Below are 15504 nucleotides of genomic sequence, written 5' to 3'. Positions count from 1 at the left end.
ATCGCCACTCGCTTCTCAACTGTGAGGGCTGCTCTCATCTTGGTATTCATGCGCTTCAGGGCAGGGGAAAGCAAGTCACAAAGTTCCATGAAAGTGCCCTTACGCATGCGAAAGTTTCGCACCCACTGGGAATCATCCCAGACCTGCAACACTATGTGGTCCCACCAGTCTGTGCTTGTTTCCCGAGCCCAGAATCGGAGTTCCACAGCACCATGATGCATGCATTGGCAGGGCCCATGCTTTCAGAAAAATCTGTGTCTATGTCCTGATCACTCACGTGACCGCGCTGACGTCGCCTCCTCGCCCGGTATCACTCTGCCAGGTTCTGGTACTGCATATACTGCTGGATAATGTGTGTGGTGTTTAATGTGCTCCTAATTGCCAAAGTGAGCTGAGCGGCCTCCATGCTTGCCTTGGTATGGTGTCCGCACAGAAAAAAGGCGCGGAACGATTGTCTGCTGTTGCTCTGACGGAGGGAGGGGCGACAGATGACACGGCTTACAGGGTTGGCTTCAGGGAGCTAAAAATCAACAAAAGGGGTGGCTTTACATCAAGGAGTATTTCAGGCAGGAGTTCACAGAGGGTTCCAATTAAAAATGGTGCACCTAAGTTATTGTTCTTATTGGAACAAGGAGGTTAGTCTGGCCTCTGATTGATACATGGCTAGATTTACCTTGCTGCACCTTCTCTGTGAGTGACTGCAGTGTGACCTAGAGGAATGAGTCCCCTAGACGGGGGAGGGGGGAAGCAAATGAGTACAAAACAAATCTGGTCTATTTCTTGTTTTGATCCACTCCATCTATCTTTTACATCTTTGGCTGGCAGCAGATGGTGCAGAAGGACTGCATGCCATCCACATCTCATGGCTGCCCAGCAGAAGATGATGCAATAGGTCTGTTAGCAATCCGTATCGCCTGCCTGCTCACCATAAGACAGTTCAATAGGACTGACTGCAGGAGAATGACCTGGTCAAGTCACTCCAAATTTAGTCCCTGCGCCCATGTCTGCCCAGGCGCTCCTGGCCGACGTGGCCAGGAGCACCTCGGACATGACGATGACGGCTACCAGTCGTATTGCACCGTCTGCTGCCACAAGGCAAGGGGTTGCTGCTACTTTGTAGCAATGCAGTACCGCGTCTGCCAGCACCCAGGAGACATCCGGTGACGGTTACCTGAGTGGGCTCCATGCTTGCCGTGGTATGGCGTCTGCACAGGTAACTCAGGAAAAAAGACGCGAAACGATTGTCTGCCCTTGCTTTTATGGAGGGAGGGAGGGAACGGGGGCCTGACGATATGTACCCAGAACCACCCACGACAATGTTTTAGCCCCATCAGGCATTGGGATCTCAACCCAGAATTCCAATGGGCAGCGGAGACTGCGGGAACTGTGGGATAGCCACCCACAGTGTAACGCTCCGGAAGTCAACTCTAGCCACGGTACTGTGGAAGCACTCCGCCGAGTTAATGCACTTAATGCACTTAGAGCATTTTCTGTGGGGACACACACACTCGAATATATAAAACCGATTTCTAAAAAACCGACTTCTATAAATTTGACCTAATTCCGTAGTGTAGACATACCCTGAGAATGCGTTTTGCTTTTATTTCATTTGACCAAATCTGACTTGTTATGCTTTGACTTATAATCACTTAAAATCTGTCTTTATAGTTAATAAATCTGTTTGTTTATTCTATCTGGAACAGTGCGTTTGGTTTGAAGCATGTCAGAGACTGCCCTTGGAAGAACAAGTCTGGTACATATCAATTTCTTTGTTAAATTGATGAACTCATATAAGCTTGTAACGTCCAGTGGGCATAACTGGACACTGCAAGATGGAGGTTCCTAGGGTTGTATCTGGGACCGGAGGTATTGGCTAGTGTAATTTGATTGCACAATCCAAGGAGCCGCTTACATGCCAGAGGCTGTGTGTGAACAGCCCAGGAGTGGTGGTTCTCACAGCAGAGCAGGGTAAGGCTGGCTCCCAGAGTCAAGGATTGGAGTGACCTAGCAGATCACCAGTCCAGATAACACCAGAGGGGAATGTCACACTCACCCTGTGCTATTTGTATCCAAATAATCGCTACTGTTTGTCTATATGGATTGTAAACTCCTTGAAGCAGAAGCCTCACTGTCTACGCTTTATATACAGTACTAAGCACAATGTTAGTGATCAACAAATAATAAAAATTAAATAGATAGCTACCGTCAACAAATATTCTTGGTAGATTGTGGGGAACTCTGCCAAACACTGATGAGGTCCAGCACCTCGCCATTGCTCCATACTGGTGATCGCCTGGCGTGTGGAGGCACGGTCACCTGGAAAGATGTGCTGAGAGCACTCCACGCCTGGCTGAGCAAACAGGAAGGGGATTTTCAAAATTCCCAGAGAATTTAAAGGGCGGGTCTGACGATTGGTCACCTGAGGGCAGGGCAGTAGAGTTCAAAGTGATGACCAGAGTGGCTAGAACAGGCATTGTGGGATACTTCTGGAGGCCGATCAGAGCGCACTAACAGAGCAGGGCGTCCACACTGGCGCCACAGCGCTCCAGCAGGGGCGCAGCAAATGTTATTCCACTGGCTGAGTTGGAGTACCAGGAGCGCTCTATGTGCCTTGCCAGTGTGGATGCATCGTGAGTTAGAGCGCACTGGGCTGCTTTAATGCGCTCTAACTCACAAGTGTAGCCATGCCCTTAGTCTTTTAAAGCAACTAAACAGGTGAATCAATTTATAACCATAAAACTGAGGAAAACTGCTATTATTTCAAAGACAACACTGTTTAATATCCCTTGGATACTGAGGGTTCTGAAGAAGAATGAACATCCAAATGTTTCTGTTGATCACACTGAACAGGCTCTGATTATCCCAAGTGATATTTGACAATCTCCTTTTTTGGCTGTAAATTATGAATTGTTATCACTCAATCCTATTAGATTGAAAGGAACATTTACTTTCGTACAGCAACTCTGGTTCTTTGAGATGTTGTAGTCATTATGGATCCCATTGTAAGTGTGTATGCATCCCATGCACACAAGCTCAGAATCTTTTCCCGAGCAATATCTGGAAAGGTCACACATTTGCCCTGTGACTCCTCATGCTCCCCTGCAAGAGCATAAAGGGTGGTGCACCCCCGACCCTCACTCAGTTCCATTGCTACTGGAAGCCATTTCAGCTGAGGAATCCAAGAATGAGGAGGGAGGGCGGGTCATGGGATCCACACTGACTACAACATCTCAAAGAACCACAGTTATTGTAGGGTAAGTAACTGTTCAGTCTTCTTCAAGTATGTGACAGTGTGGCTCCCACTGTAGGTGACTGGCAAGCAGTATCCTCTTTAGGGTGGCAGGCAAGAGATGTATCCACTGCACCAGTTGAATAAAGATTGGAATATAGCTCTCCAGTCAAGTCCTGTGTGTAATGCTTGACAAATAAAGAGTGGGTTGCTCCACAAAGCAGCTTTGCAAATTTCCAATATTGGTATGTTGTGGAAGCACGAAGATACCGCTTGAGCTCTGGTGCACTGAGCTTGAAAGGTCAATGGGAGACGTATATCATCCAGCTGATAGCAAAGAGAGCTAAGTGTGGTTCATTTTGAAAGCCTTAGGGAAAGCCTTTAGACTGGCCAGCAATAACCACAAAAGACATGGGCACATTCTGAAAGGCTTGGTCCTGTCCATATAGTATTGAACAGCCCTGGATGTGAACTTTCTTCTCCCCTTATGTGGAATGTGGCTTTGGAAAAGAATACACTTAGGCTGAAGGATTGGTCCAAGTGGAATTCCAAAACCACCTTGGGGAGGAATTTTGCACCATGTCTCAGGACCACTTTATCTCAGTGAAATATGGTATATGGGGATTCTGCCATGAGTGCTTGGAGCTCTCCAACTCTTCTGGATGAAGCAATGGAAACCAGGAATACCATTTTGAGATTAGGATGATGGATGGAGTACTCTGCACCAAAGGGGGACTTCATAAACCTATGAAACATAGCACTGCGGTCCCATGCTGGAACAGAGTCCTTAACCAATGGGTATGTATGCAAAAGGCCTTAAGGAACTTGTATACCATTCGATGGGAGAAGATGGAGAGTGATTGTATCTGTGGATAGTATGCCAATATTGCTGCCAGATGGACCTTAATTGAACTGAAAGAGTCCAGTGTATTTTAATTGCAGTTAGTCCAGAATCTTTGATACCAAGGCCTGCACTGGCTCTGGGCTGTTTGGGGCCACCCATATAGAGAACCTTTTCCACTTAGCAGAACAGGTTTTCCTTGAGGACAATTTCCTGCTCTAAGATCTCCTGACCATGCAAAGAACAGTTCTTTTCCATGGTGCTCAGTCAGCCAACATCCAGGCCATTAGGTAGTGACTTTAGGATTAGGTGGGAAACCTGGCCTTGATTCTGTGACAATAATTCAGGGGCAATCCGGAAGCTGAGAGTTTAAACCAATCACAAACAGCTTGCTGTGTTTGTTACTGGGACAAAGTTTCTTTGTTGTCCCAAGAAGTCCAGTTCACGTTTACACCCCAAATTATAAACTATACATTTGTATTGACCATGTGCTTTGTTTCTTCAGTATGTCCTTCACCCCAAATTAGAACCTGTACCTCTTTCTAAACCCTCTTTCTGTATGTTGATAACATGTCCTGTTCCACTGTAAGCCCTAAAAGATGTGAAATGCTTATACAACCAAAGAATGTATGGACTATGTCCACTAAATTAAAAGACTATAAGGAATATTTTTTGTTTTCTTTCTATATGATTGTTGCACTACAGAAGTGGCAAGAACTGTGCAGCACAAGGAGAAAAAGAATATTACATAGAACAGAAAGGGATCTCCTGGGTTATCTGGTATTGAAAGATATAATCACATAACCAGGGTATAACTTTGAAATATTAAGAGAAATTGCTTAAAAATAGGAGAGGGATGGAATTCCAATTAATAATGTGTGCTAATCCTGACATGCAATTTTTGAAACTGATCAAACATGAAAACCCTCCAACTCAGAGAAATATGGAAGAAATTTCTTATACACTATCGCCATCTATTGGATATCAATGGAAGCAGCAGATAAAATAAGCTGAAATCAGAGTGCCCTGACAATCAGTACCCAATAGAAAATAAGAAGATTGCCCTCATGTGGACCCCAGAGCTGAATTAATTTACAAAGAAGCTGCAGAATCCAGAAGTGCTACCAACACTCGGACCAGCTACGTGGATCGAGTTTCAGGGTTAATAGGACGAAGAAGAAACTATAAGATTTCATTTCAAAGATTGTATTTCTCTTTCTGTTCTTGAATATAAATAACTGAAAGTTCTCTTGTTGAGTCCACACTCTTTAGTGAGACCTCATGTTTTGGATTTTAGCTAATTAATGTTACATGCGTCCTCCTCTTTGTAAGCCCAAGCAAAGCGGCCTAAGAGCGATTTAAATAACAACTTTCAGCAATTGCTTTTAACATTTTAAACTTGGTTTTTCCATACCAAACTATTCACATAGCAGGGACCTCACTCTTAAAAGAGTCTTTAAAATAAACATCCTTACTCCTTGGAATAAAAAATGTGTTAGTGGTGTTAAAGAATTGATGATTGATAAGCATAAGAAAATGTAATAAGAAATATTGATCATTTGTATTGATATATCATATAATGACCGAGCTTCAACCTTACCCTATGACAATTGCTTAAGAGACTGTATTTGTGTGTTCAGTACATACCTAGAAAATTTGATGTATGTAACCTTGACCTATACACTGCGTATATACTTATGTGTTTTTGGATGAATGAATAAACTGTTGATTAAGAACACCAAATGTCCTGATTTGAAAAATACTGTCCAAGGTAAAAATTGACCTGAAAAGAACCTAGAGTTAAAATTAATAAGCTAAGGCCTTGTCTACACTGCCACTTTACAGTGCTGAAACTTTCTCGTTCGGGGGGTGACACTTTCTCGCTCAGGGGGCTACACCTACTGGTAGCTACTCTCCTCGTTGGGGTGGTTTTTTTACAGTGCTGGGAGAGCTCTCTCCTAGGACTAGTGCCACGGCAGCACTTTAACATTCGTAGTGAAGACATACCCTAATTCTCCCTGAACTCAATAAAAATAAGTTATCCTGATTAAATTCCATCACAATAGTGACCATAAACACTTATCAAATTGGCAAATTGAGTCTGTTAGATTTTAGCTTTAAAATCTAACTGGCAACTCAGCAAATCCATAAAATTGACCCCCCCCCATTTATGCTTACAATTGGAAAATATGTTATATATAAGTATAGCATTGTGACATGTCATTCCATATTCTTCATGAAAATATACTTATGATATGAATATGACATAACTGAGATATACTTCATGCAAGATGGCTCATGTGAGATATCATTGGAAAGGTTATGATTTACTGAATGTGATTATCCAATCTGTATGCCTGTATCATTTCTGTATCTGAAGTTAGGAATATTGACTATGTATCTGTATTTCAACTATGCTACTTTGGGTGACGCCCACTGCTAACACTTCAGGTACAACAATGGAAAAGCCAGACAGGGCAGCTGGCCCATCAGCGATGGCAATGGACTGTGAAAAGCCTGGCCTTCCTGCAGACACTCCAAACTGCCACTGACTCATGGACACTGTGATACTACAGAGTCAGGTGGTCTTGTAACCCGATACTAAAACATTACCTGGGATTTCTTGTAACTTTCTACTGTAAGGGAAGAGGGTCAAGTTTGGGAAAAAAAGGATTCCCGCCTTATGTAAATCCTATTTAAGGATGGGGAGGAAGGCAAACTGGACTCCTCCTCTCCATGGTTGTCAGGCCAAGAAAAAAGACTACAGAAGCCACCTGAAGGGAATGCAAGGGGGGAGTCCAGACTGAGACAGGGGTCCAGTCTGAAAAGGAATATAACTGAAACTCTGAACCACAGAAACTTTGCAACTTGCCTGCAACAACATCTAGGGTGAGAAATACTATTTGTAACCAATTTCTTTAGTGAAACTAGCTTAGTTTGCCTTTTTGATTTCATTTGGTCAGTAATCTGCTTTGTTCTGTTTATTATCCCTTTTACCACTTAAAATCTGCCTCTTATAGTTAATAAAATTTGTTTTGTTTATTATTAAACCCAGTTTCTGTAATTTCTAACTGGGGGGGCAAGAAGTGTGCATACCTCTCTCCACATTGAGGGAGGGGGTGAATTTCATAAAATCTTTGAGTTTGTACCCCTTAAAAGGAGTGAGCACCAGAGTGTTGGAGCAAGTCCCTTAAACTGAGTCTTTCCAGAGTGATCTGCAGCTGGGTGTGGCCCTGCCTGTGTGTGTGTTAGAGGAGGTTTTAATAGCCTGGCTCAGCAAGACAGGTTAAAGGGGGCTCAAACTGGCAGAACAGGAAGAGTCAGTGGTATCTCAGCACATCAGGTGGCTTCCTAAAGGGCATAACCTATCACAAGCATAACCACTCAACATATAAAAACTAAGTTCTTGACAGCAAAACAATCTACATCAGAGGTTCTCAAACTGTGGTCCGCAGACCGAGCTCCATTCAGGTGGTCCGCAGATAGTTCCCTCTAAGGTGCGCATCTGGGCTGCCGCACACAAGAGATTGAAGGGCCACCCACCTAATTAGTGGAGCCATGAAGGTGTGGCTTCACTAATTCGGTGCCTGGACCCTGGAGAAGACGCACATGTAAGGTGAGGTGGTGGCCTTGGAGAGAATAGGGAGGGGGCAGTGGGGTGAGAAGAGGGGGTGGGTCGAATTTGGGATGTGCAGGGCTGCGGCGGCCAGAGAAAGGGGCGACTTTCCCGAGCTCCAGGGCTGCGGCTGCCGGGGAGAGACGGCCCTCCTTCCCATCCCAGCTCAGGGGCTGCCGCAGCGGAGAAGAGAGGGAGAGATCCCCCTCCTTCCCAGCCCCAGGGGCTGCTGCAGCGGAGGAGAGAGGGAGAGATCCCCCTCCTTTCCAGCCCCAGCTCGGGGGCTGCCGCAGCGGGGGAGAAAGGGAGAGACAGAGACCACCCTTTAACATTCTCTTTGTTAAGCTAAATGAGCTCCTTAAGTCTATCCATTAAGGCATGTTTTCTACTCTTTTCAGCATTTTTATGGTTCTAGCAGACAGCAAATCAAACATGAGTTTATCAAAGTGATATAGTTGTAAAAAACAGTGAATGTAGTTTTAGTTGCACATAAAAAGCATCACACATTATGAAGCATCAACATAATAGTTCTGCTTTCTTTCTAGGACTCTGGTGAGATCACACCTAAAATACTGCGTTCAATTCTATGTGTCTCATTAGAGTAAAGATATTGAAATATTTGTGGGAGTTCAGAAAAGAGCAATAAAAATTATTGCGGGATGGAAGAATCAATTTATGAGGAAAGACTAAAAGAGCTAAATCTGCATAGCTTAGACAAGCAACAACAAAAGGGGGTGGGCATGACAAAATATCTGAAAAGCATAAACATCAGGAAAGGACATGAACCAGGGACAGGACCAGACACCAGCTTGCCCCAGGATTGGAGGAATATAAAGTTGGCTTAAAGCCACCTTTATTTCCTCTCCAGTCTTGGACTGAGCACTGATTAGCCAGATGGAGGATGTCACAGGGTGTACCTGCCCTATAGCACCCCCAGCACACCAAGCCTCAGTTTTCCCATACATCATTAATAAGTTAAACAAGGCTTTACATAGCGAACAATGCCCCTTCTGAGGGGTCTAGTTTATTAAGGAAAGGCCTAATGAAAGTACAAGAAAACCTTCACCTCAGCATCCTAGCTGGGCTACAGAGCGAGTCTTAGTTCATCCGTTCCAACCAGGGGCCGCCCCTCCCCTCCAACATTGGTTCTCTTGGCTCAGTCCCTTCCCTGGAGTCAGGTCTCTTGCCTGTTATGTGGGGAGAATCTTTTGCTGGTGCCAGAGGTCTGTGGAGATCTGTCAGCTGCAGCTTAGCATATAGCTCCTAACAGGCTGGGCTTCCTGCCACTATTCAGGAGTTATCTGTCCCCCGCAGCACACCTTCCAAGCCCCTGCTTTGGTGAGTTCTCCTGCTTAGTTCTTGTGGGAGCACTTCTCCTCAGGAGCTTCCTGTCTCTAGGAACCACCTCAACTGAGCCCTGGTAATCCTTTAGCAGGCTCATTAGCCAACCAGCCACCTAGGGATTTCATTACTTCCAGGTAGATCTGAATTGGCTCATTCTCCTTTACAGGAATCTGTCACAGGTAGGCTGGTCCCTGACACCCCTGTACAGGCCAGCCTGTGCAACAGATCTTGCTCCATATACTGAACATTTTGCTCGCAAAGAAAATGTGTATAACAAAAATATATAAAATAGCAAGGATAACAGCTTTGGGTAGCTCAAGATTCTTCATACCTTTTGTATGTGCTGTGTTACCATGGAGTCAGAGTGTGCTGTTCTGGCTTCCAGGTTCTTCAAAGGAGCTCCAGAGAAAACTTCATCAGCACAAAATGCACCTGAAAGAAAAGGGTAAATGAAGCAAAAAAAACCCCCACCATAACATATTAGCACCTACAAGAACTACACCATGGATCAAGAATCTTTTATCTGAGCGATTTAAACAGCAACAATCTGGTCTGATTACAACACAGGTATATTGTTCCAGCATAGGTAATGAATATTTTATAGTAGACAGTCTTGAACATGCCGATACAGTAGGGTAACCTAACAGTATATGCTTATTATTTATCTTCGATAGACAGAAATACTTCTAGATAATACAACAGGGCTCATGCTTCAAAAATCATGAGCATCCACCTCACAATAACTTTGTTTAAAGGATGCTGTTTTGGTGGAAATAATCTTGGGCACCTGGTATTCACATTCCAAAATTAGTTCCAAATGTAAATAGGATGATTAGGAGATGGTAGCCTTAGAGTCAGCATATTTATTTTCAATAACCCTTGGAACACTTTTTCAAGAAGACTGAAAAAAATTAATGTTGTGCCAATATTTTAAAAGGGTGGACAGGACAACTCAGGAAATTATAGGACTGTCAGCCTGACATTGATCCTGGGCAAAATAACAGAATGGCTGATATGGGACTCAATTAATAAAGAATTAAAAGAGAGTAATATAATTAATGCCAATAAATATGGGTTTATGGGAAATAGATCCTGTCACGCTAATGTGATATCTTTTTATGATGAGATTACAAATGTGATTGATCAAGGTAATAATGTAAATATAATATTTTTAGACTTCTCTAAAGGCATTTGACTTGGTGCTGCATAACATTTTGATTAAGAAACTAGAACAATACAAAATCAACATGGCATACATTAAATGAAGTAAAACTAACTGACAGGTCTCTAAATGTAACTGTAAATCGACAATCATCATTGAACGGGTGTGTTTCTTCTAGTGGTGTCCCTTAGGGATTGGTTCTTGACTCTACACTATTAAACATTTTCATCAGTGATCTGGAAGAAAACAAAATCATCACTGATAAAGTTTGCAGATGACACAAAGATTGAGGGAGTGGAAAATAATAAAGAGAATAGGTCACTGATAGAGAGCGATCTGGATCGCTTGGTAAACTTGGCAGAGGCAAACAATACGTGTTTGTATATGGCCAAATGTAAATGTATACATCTCGGAACAAAGAATGTAGACCACCCTATAAATATGGCCAAATATATCCTGGGAAGCAGTGTCTCTGAAAAAGATTCAGTGGATAATCAGCTGGATGCATGTTATCTGGACCTGCTAATTTAAAAATGTCTACTTTAGTAGCAGTTGTTTAATATCCTCCTGAGATACTACTGGAATGGAGAGAGTGTCATCATTATAAGTAGTGCCCTTTGTTTTCAGGTTTTACCCTCCAAAAAACTGCAGGTTTTGAAAAATCCAGTATTCAGATTTTTCCATTTTCTACCTGGATTTTGTACCTGCTCAAACTCCCCATGCCTGTTTGCAGACTCCATAGCAGAAAGCACAGTGCACCTGCACAGGGGAGGGTAACTGCCAGTTGGTGACCGGTGTAGCTGCATAAGATGGGCAGGGAGCCTGCTAAGACCACTGACTGCTGCAGTGATAGGCCAAAAGGAGTGGAAGGCTGCACCTGGTGAGTACTGGCCCTCTCCTGACCCCAGCCCTTCAGCACGGCCCAGGGCAAAGACTCCTCTCTGCTCCCCGCATCCCTATCTCCCTCCCCACTTCCAGACCCCTATTCCCCCTCCCTCTGTGGGTACCAGGAAGCCCATCTCTCTCCACCAGTCCACTTCCCCTATCCACCACCCCCACCCACCAGGTATCTCTCTCTTCAACTTCCCCCCATGAATGCTGGGCTCCCCTTCCCCCATCCGACACCTCCTCCCCCTGCCACCAAATCAGGTACCCCTCTCCCTCCCAGACACCCCTCTCCCTGCCACCCCCACCCATTTCCCCTTTATGATAGCCCCTGTGAGCAGCTCGGTCTGGGGACATGTCATGATCTGGAGAGGAGCCCCAGAGCACAAAACCCCATCCACTGCACCTACCAGGCAGAGCTCCTGCCTGCCCCTGGGCCAGGAACAGATTGTTCTAATCTCCCTGTGTCTCTGAGGAGCAGAGCTCCAGAGCACACAATGTGGGGAGGAGGATAATGGCAGCCCCCCTGCTGTTTGCAAGTCAGTGACTGGGATCCTGCCCCTGTGCCACCTCTGTAACAGGAAAGATAATGATTTTGGGATCCATGAGTATTGGGGACCTTCCCTCTTCTCACCGGGCACCCCTTACCCACCACCCACAGACCTCAGCGATAGTCTGTGTGAGTAGCTGGGCCCAGGGACATGTCCGAGACTTCAGGAAAACAAGCCTTGGAAAAGACACTTTTCCTACACTCCCTAGGACTCCCTAGGACTTTTGGAATTCATACTTAATATAAGAGGCCTCAGTGCAACTGTGAAAGTCACCAAAAGTAAACTATTTTTGTTTTAAAAATAAGTTTTATTTGTCCAATGGGGAATGGAGATAATGATTTCATAAACAATATACTCTTACTTTTCTCTATTTGTTGACTTTTTCTCTCTTCCTGTTCCCCAATATTAACCCGGATATTCACCTAGAAAACTGTGAAGTTAATTTTTTACACTCCTCTTTGCCTGTTTATTAAATTTTAAATAAACACTGCTAAATTCCAGGAAAATAAAATTATATGATATGACTACATCAGGGGGCAGGAAGGGCAGGTGTGGAGTGAAGCAGAAGTGAGGAGGATGTGAGGGAGGGTATAGAGGAGCAGTAGGTTGGAGCAAACAGCCAATCAGCACAGGGCAGAGAAAAAGTCTGAGAACAGTTTTAACTGGAATGTCAAGAGGGCCCAAAGTATGCTTTGGCTGTTTCTGCTCCTACCAGCAGGAGTCTCAGGCTGGTTCTCCTTTGCAGTTCTCCTCCAAGGCCACATGGCAGGGAGGCATCAGCTGGATCCTAGTGGAAATTAATGCTGAAACATGTTTCTCTTACCATAAGTTTCATTGAAATTGTGGGTGTGGAGCTGAGTGATGGGTGGAGCTGAGTGGTGCTGAGTGCTGGATGGGTCATGAGAAGGAGCAGATGATTTTCTGGGAAACTTAGATGCCTTTTCTAGTTGCTCTTCCATTATCCAGCATTTGTGCTTTAACTTTCTTATTTCCTCTTCCAAGGATTGAACATAATCTATAAACATAAAAAAAGATCTTGGAAAAGGTATTTTAACTTAAACAAGCAATTAAATCATAGTGAGTTTGGCAGACCACTTGCTAGAGAATTTGCTTTTATCCAATCATACAATTCTAGAGTTAGAAGGGATCGCAAGGGTCATCTTAGTCTAACCCCTGCCAAAGTGCAGGATTTGTTGTGTCTAAACCATCCAAGGCAGATGGCTATCCAGCCTCCTTTTGAAAACCTCCAGTGAAGGAGCTTCCATAGCCTCCCTAGGCAGTCTGTTCCATTGTCCTACTGTTCTTACCAGTTAGGAAATTTTTCCTGAGATTTAATCTAAATCTGCTATGCTGTAGTTTGAATCCAATGCCTTTTGTGGAAAAAGGAGAATGTTTCGCCATCTTTTTTATTGCAGCCTTTCAAGTATTTGAAGACTGCAAACATATCCTCCTTAAGCTCCTCTTTTTCAAACTAAAGAGAGACATTTCCTTCAGACTTTGCTCATATGGGTTACATTCCATCCCTTTGATCATCTTTGTTGCTCACCTCTGGATCCTTTCCAGTTTCTCTCCATCCTTTCTATACACTGGTGACCAAAACTGGACACAGTCCTCCAGCTGAGGCCTAACCAGCGCCGAGTAGAGCAGTACTATCACCTCCCATGACTTTCATGCTATGCCTCTGTTAATGCAACCTAAAATTGTATTTGCTTTTTTGCAACAGCATCGCATTGCTGACTCATGTTGAGGTGGTGATCCACGACAGCTCCCAGATCCTTCTTAGCAGTGCTGCTGCCATGCCAGTTTCTCCCCATTCTTTATTTGTGCATTTGATTTTTCTTCCCGAGGCGTAGCACCTTACATTTGTCTTTGTTGAATTTCACTTTGTTGTCCATAGACCAGTTCTCCAATTTATCAAGATCCCTCTAAATTTTAGCTCTATCCTCCAAAGTGTTGGCGGCCCCCACAGGTTTGTGTCATCTGCAAACTTGATCACTGTGCTCTCTATATCTACATCCAGCTCAATAATAAAAATGTTAAACAACACTGGACTCAGAACAGATTCCTGTGGAATCCTACTTGAGATATCCTTCCAATCCAACATCATTTCATTAATAGTTACTCTTTGTTTGCAGTTGTTTAACCAATTATGTATCCACTTAGTGGTAGTTCTGTCAAACCTGCATTTCTTCAGCTTACTTATCAGAATGGCACATGGGACTGTCTCAAAAGCCTTGCTGAAGTCCAGGTATATTATGTCCACCACATTCCCCCATCCACCAAATCAGTTGCCCTGTCAAAGAAGGAAATCAAGCTGATTTGGCATGATTTGTTCTTGATAAATCCATGCTGGCTGCTAGTGATCACCTCTTCATCCTCCAGGTATTCGCAAATTGAATGTTTTATACATTGCTCTAATAGCTTCCCAGGTATCAGAGTCAGGCTGACTGGTCTGTAGTTCCCTGGCTTCTCCTTTTCCCCCTCTTTGTAAATGGGCACCATGTTAGCCCTTCTCCAGTCTTCTGGGACCTCTCTGTCATCCATAAGTTCGTAAATATTATTGCCAGTGGCACCAAGATTTCTTCAGCTAATTCCTTCAGTACCCCTCAGTACCACCTTGAATCAGCTGACAAGAGTACCATATCCTCCAACTGCTGGAAACAGAAAGAACTGAGCTCTGGCAGCTGCAAACTTTTTATATATAGGAGGATGGCATCAACAAAAAGGCCCAATGGTATTGTCTTCAGCTATTAGCAGGGAAGAACTATATGCACATATCAGAACGAGCATAGAAGCTTGAAGAGAGAAGTGTCCTTTAGAATTAATGGATAGAAATCTTTGATTGAACTGATTAATCAAATTGTTTCACTAACAGAGTATAAATTAATAGGTAAAGTAAGAGTTTACGTCTAATGAACACCTCTGCACATAATAATTAGCACTGCAAGGTTTAAAATAACTGTGTTAACTATTCTTAACTATTCATAACTATTCACAATGAAATCTCGAAGTTAGGACAGAATAAACAGCCATTTTGGAGGGGAATGCAGCAGGTGCAGGAGGATCTACTTTGCTGGGTCTGTCTGGTTTTCTCAGATCCAGAAAATGGTCTAGGCTGGCTTTGGAGTAATTCAGAGGACTCAGAAGTTGAATGTTTAGCTAAGTGAGGCATGTGCAGTGAGCCAATATGCAGTTCAGCTGCACATGTTTAGATTATTGGCAAAAAAAAAGTGTTTAAAAAATCCATACCAATTGTACCATGCATGTGCAAAAGGGCCATTAAAAGGCTCAAAAATGGTCAAATTTTCACCAAAACATTCAAATGCTTCTCTTTTGGGATGGTTATTTCCCTATCAAATTACAGTCATCTTTCCTTCCCAAAGTTCAAAAAGGGTCACAAGAATTTCTTTATGAAGGGGAAATTGTAGTTTTCATTCTCCTTATACTCAAAAAAGTGAACAATTTTGGCCCAACTTTATTTTAGAAAATTTTTGGTAGGGACTATGCCTGCAAAACTGTATCTCGAATGGTTAAATTTTCAGCAAGTAATGAGCTGGGGGTTGCGAACAGAAATAACTGGCCAATCTTAACTATAATGGTTGCTACCAGTTCCCCCTGTAACGTATTGGTTCATTCATAACCCATGTATTCTTCTCTGGGTTTCCTGCTGAGTGATGAGTATTTAAAATACACCTCTCACAGGTAAGGTGAAAAGGAAAAGAAAAATGTAACCTGTGATACTAAAATGTTTCAAAATATAGACAGATAATATTAATTAAAGGGATACATTCTAAAATATTTTTTCTTGTTTATAACTAGTATTTCTGTTAAATAAGATGAAAATGGTATTCTAAGGCAAGAGCTGTGACTTAAGAG

At 43.3% G+C, this 15504-nt stretch overlaps 1 protein-coding gene across 1 annotated transcript in view; it reads right to left on the bottom strand.

Moving 5' to 3' along the window:
• Positions 1 to 15504, bottom strand: part of FASN (fatty acid synthase) — a 230353-nt gene that overhangs the window by 154481 nt on the left and 60368 nt on the right. The window contains 2 exon segments of the mRNA XM_084646886.1: positions 9362 to 9462; positions 12452 to 12643. Coding sequence (XP_084503012.1) covers positions 9362 to 9462; positions 12452 to 12643 — 293 coding nt within the window.

Source organism: Lepidochelys olivacea (genome assembly GCF_965140295.1).
Source record: "Lepidochelys olivacea isolate rLepOli2 genome assembly, chromosome: 14".
Classification (NCBI taxonomy): Eukaryota; Metazoa; Chordata; order Testudines; family Cheloniidae; genus Lepidochelys; species Lepidochelys olivacea.
Note: the sequence above shows the minus strand (reverse complement) of the source record. Positions and strands in the feature narration are given on the sequence as shown.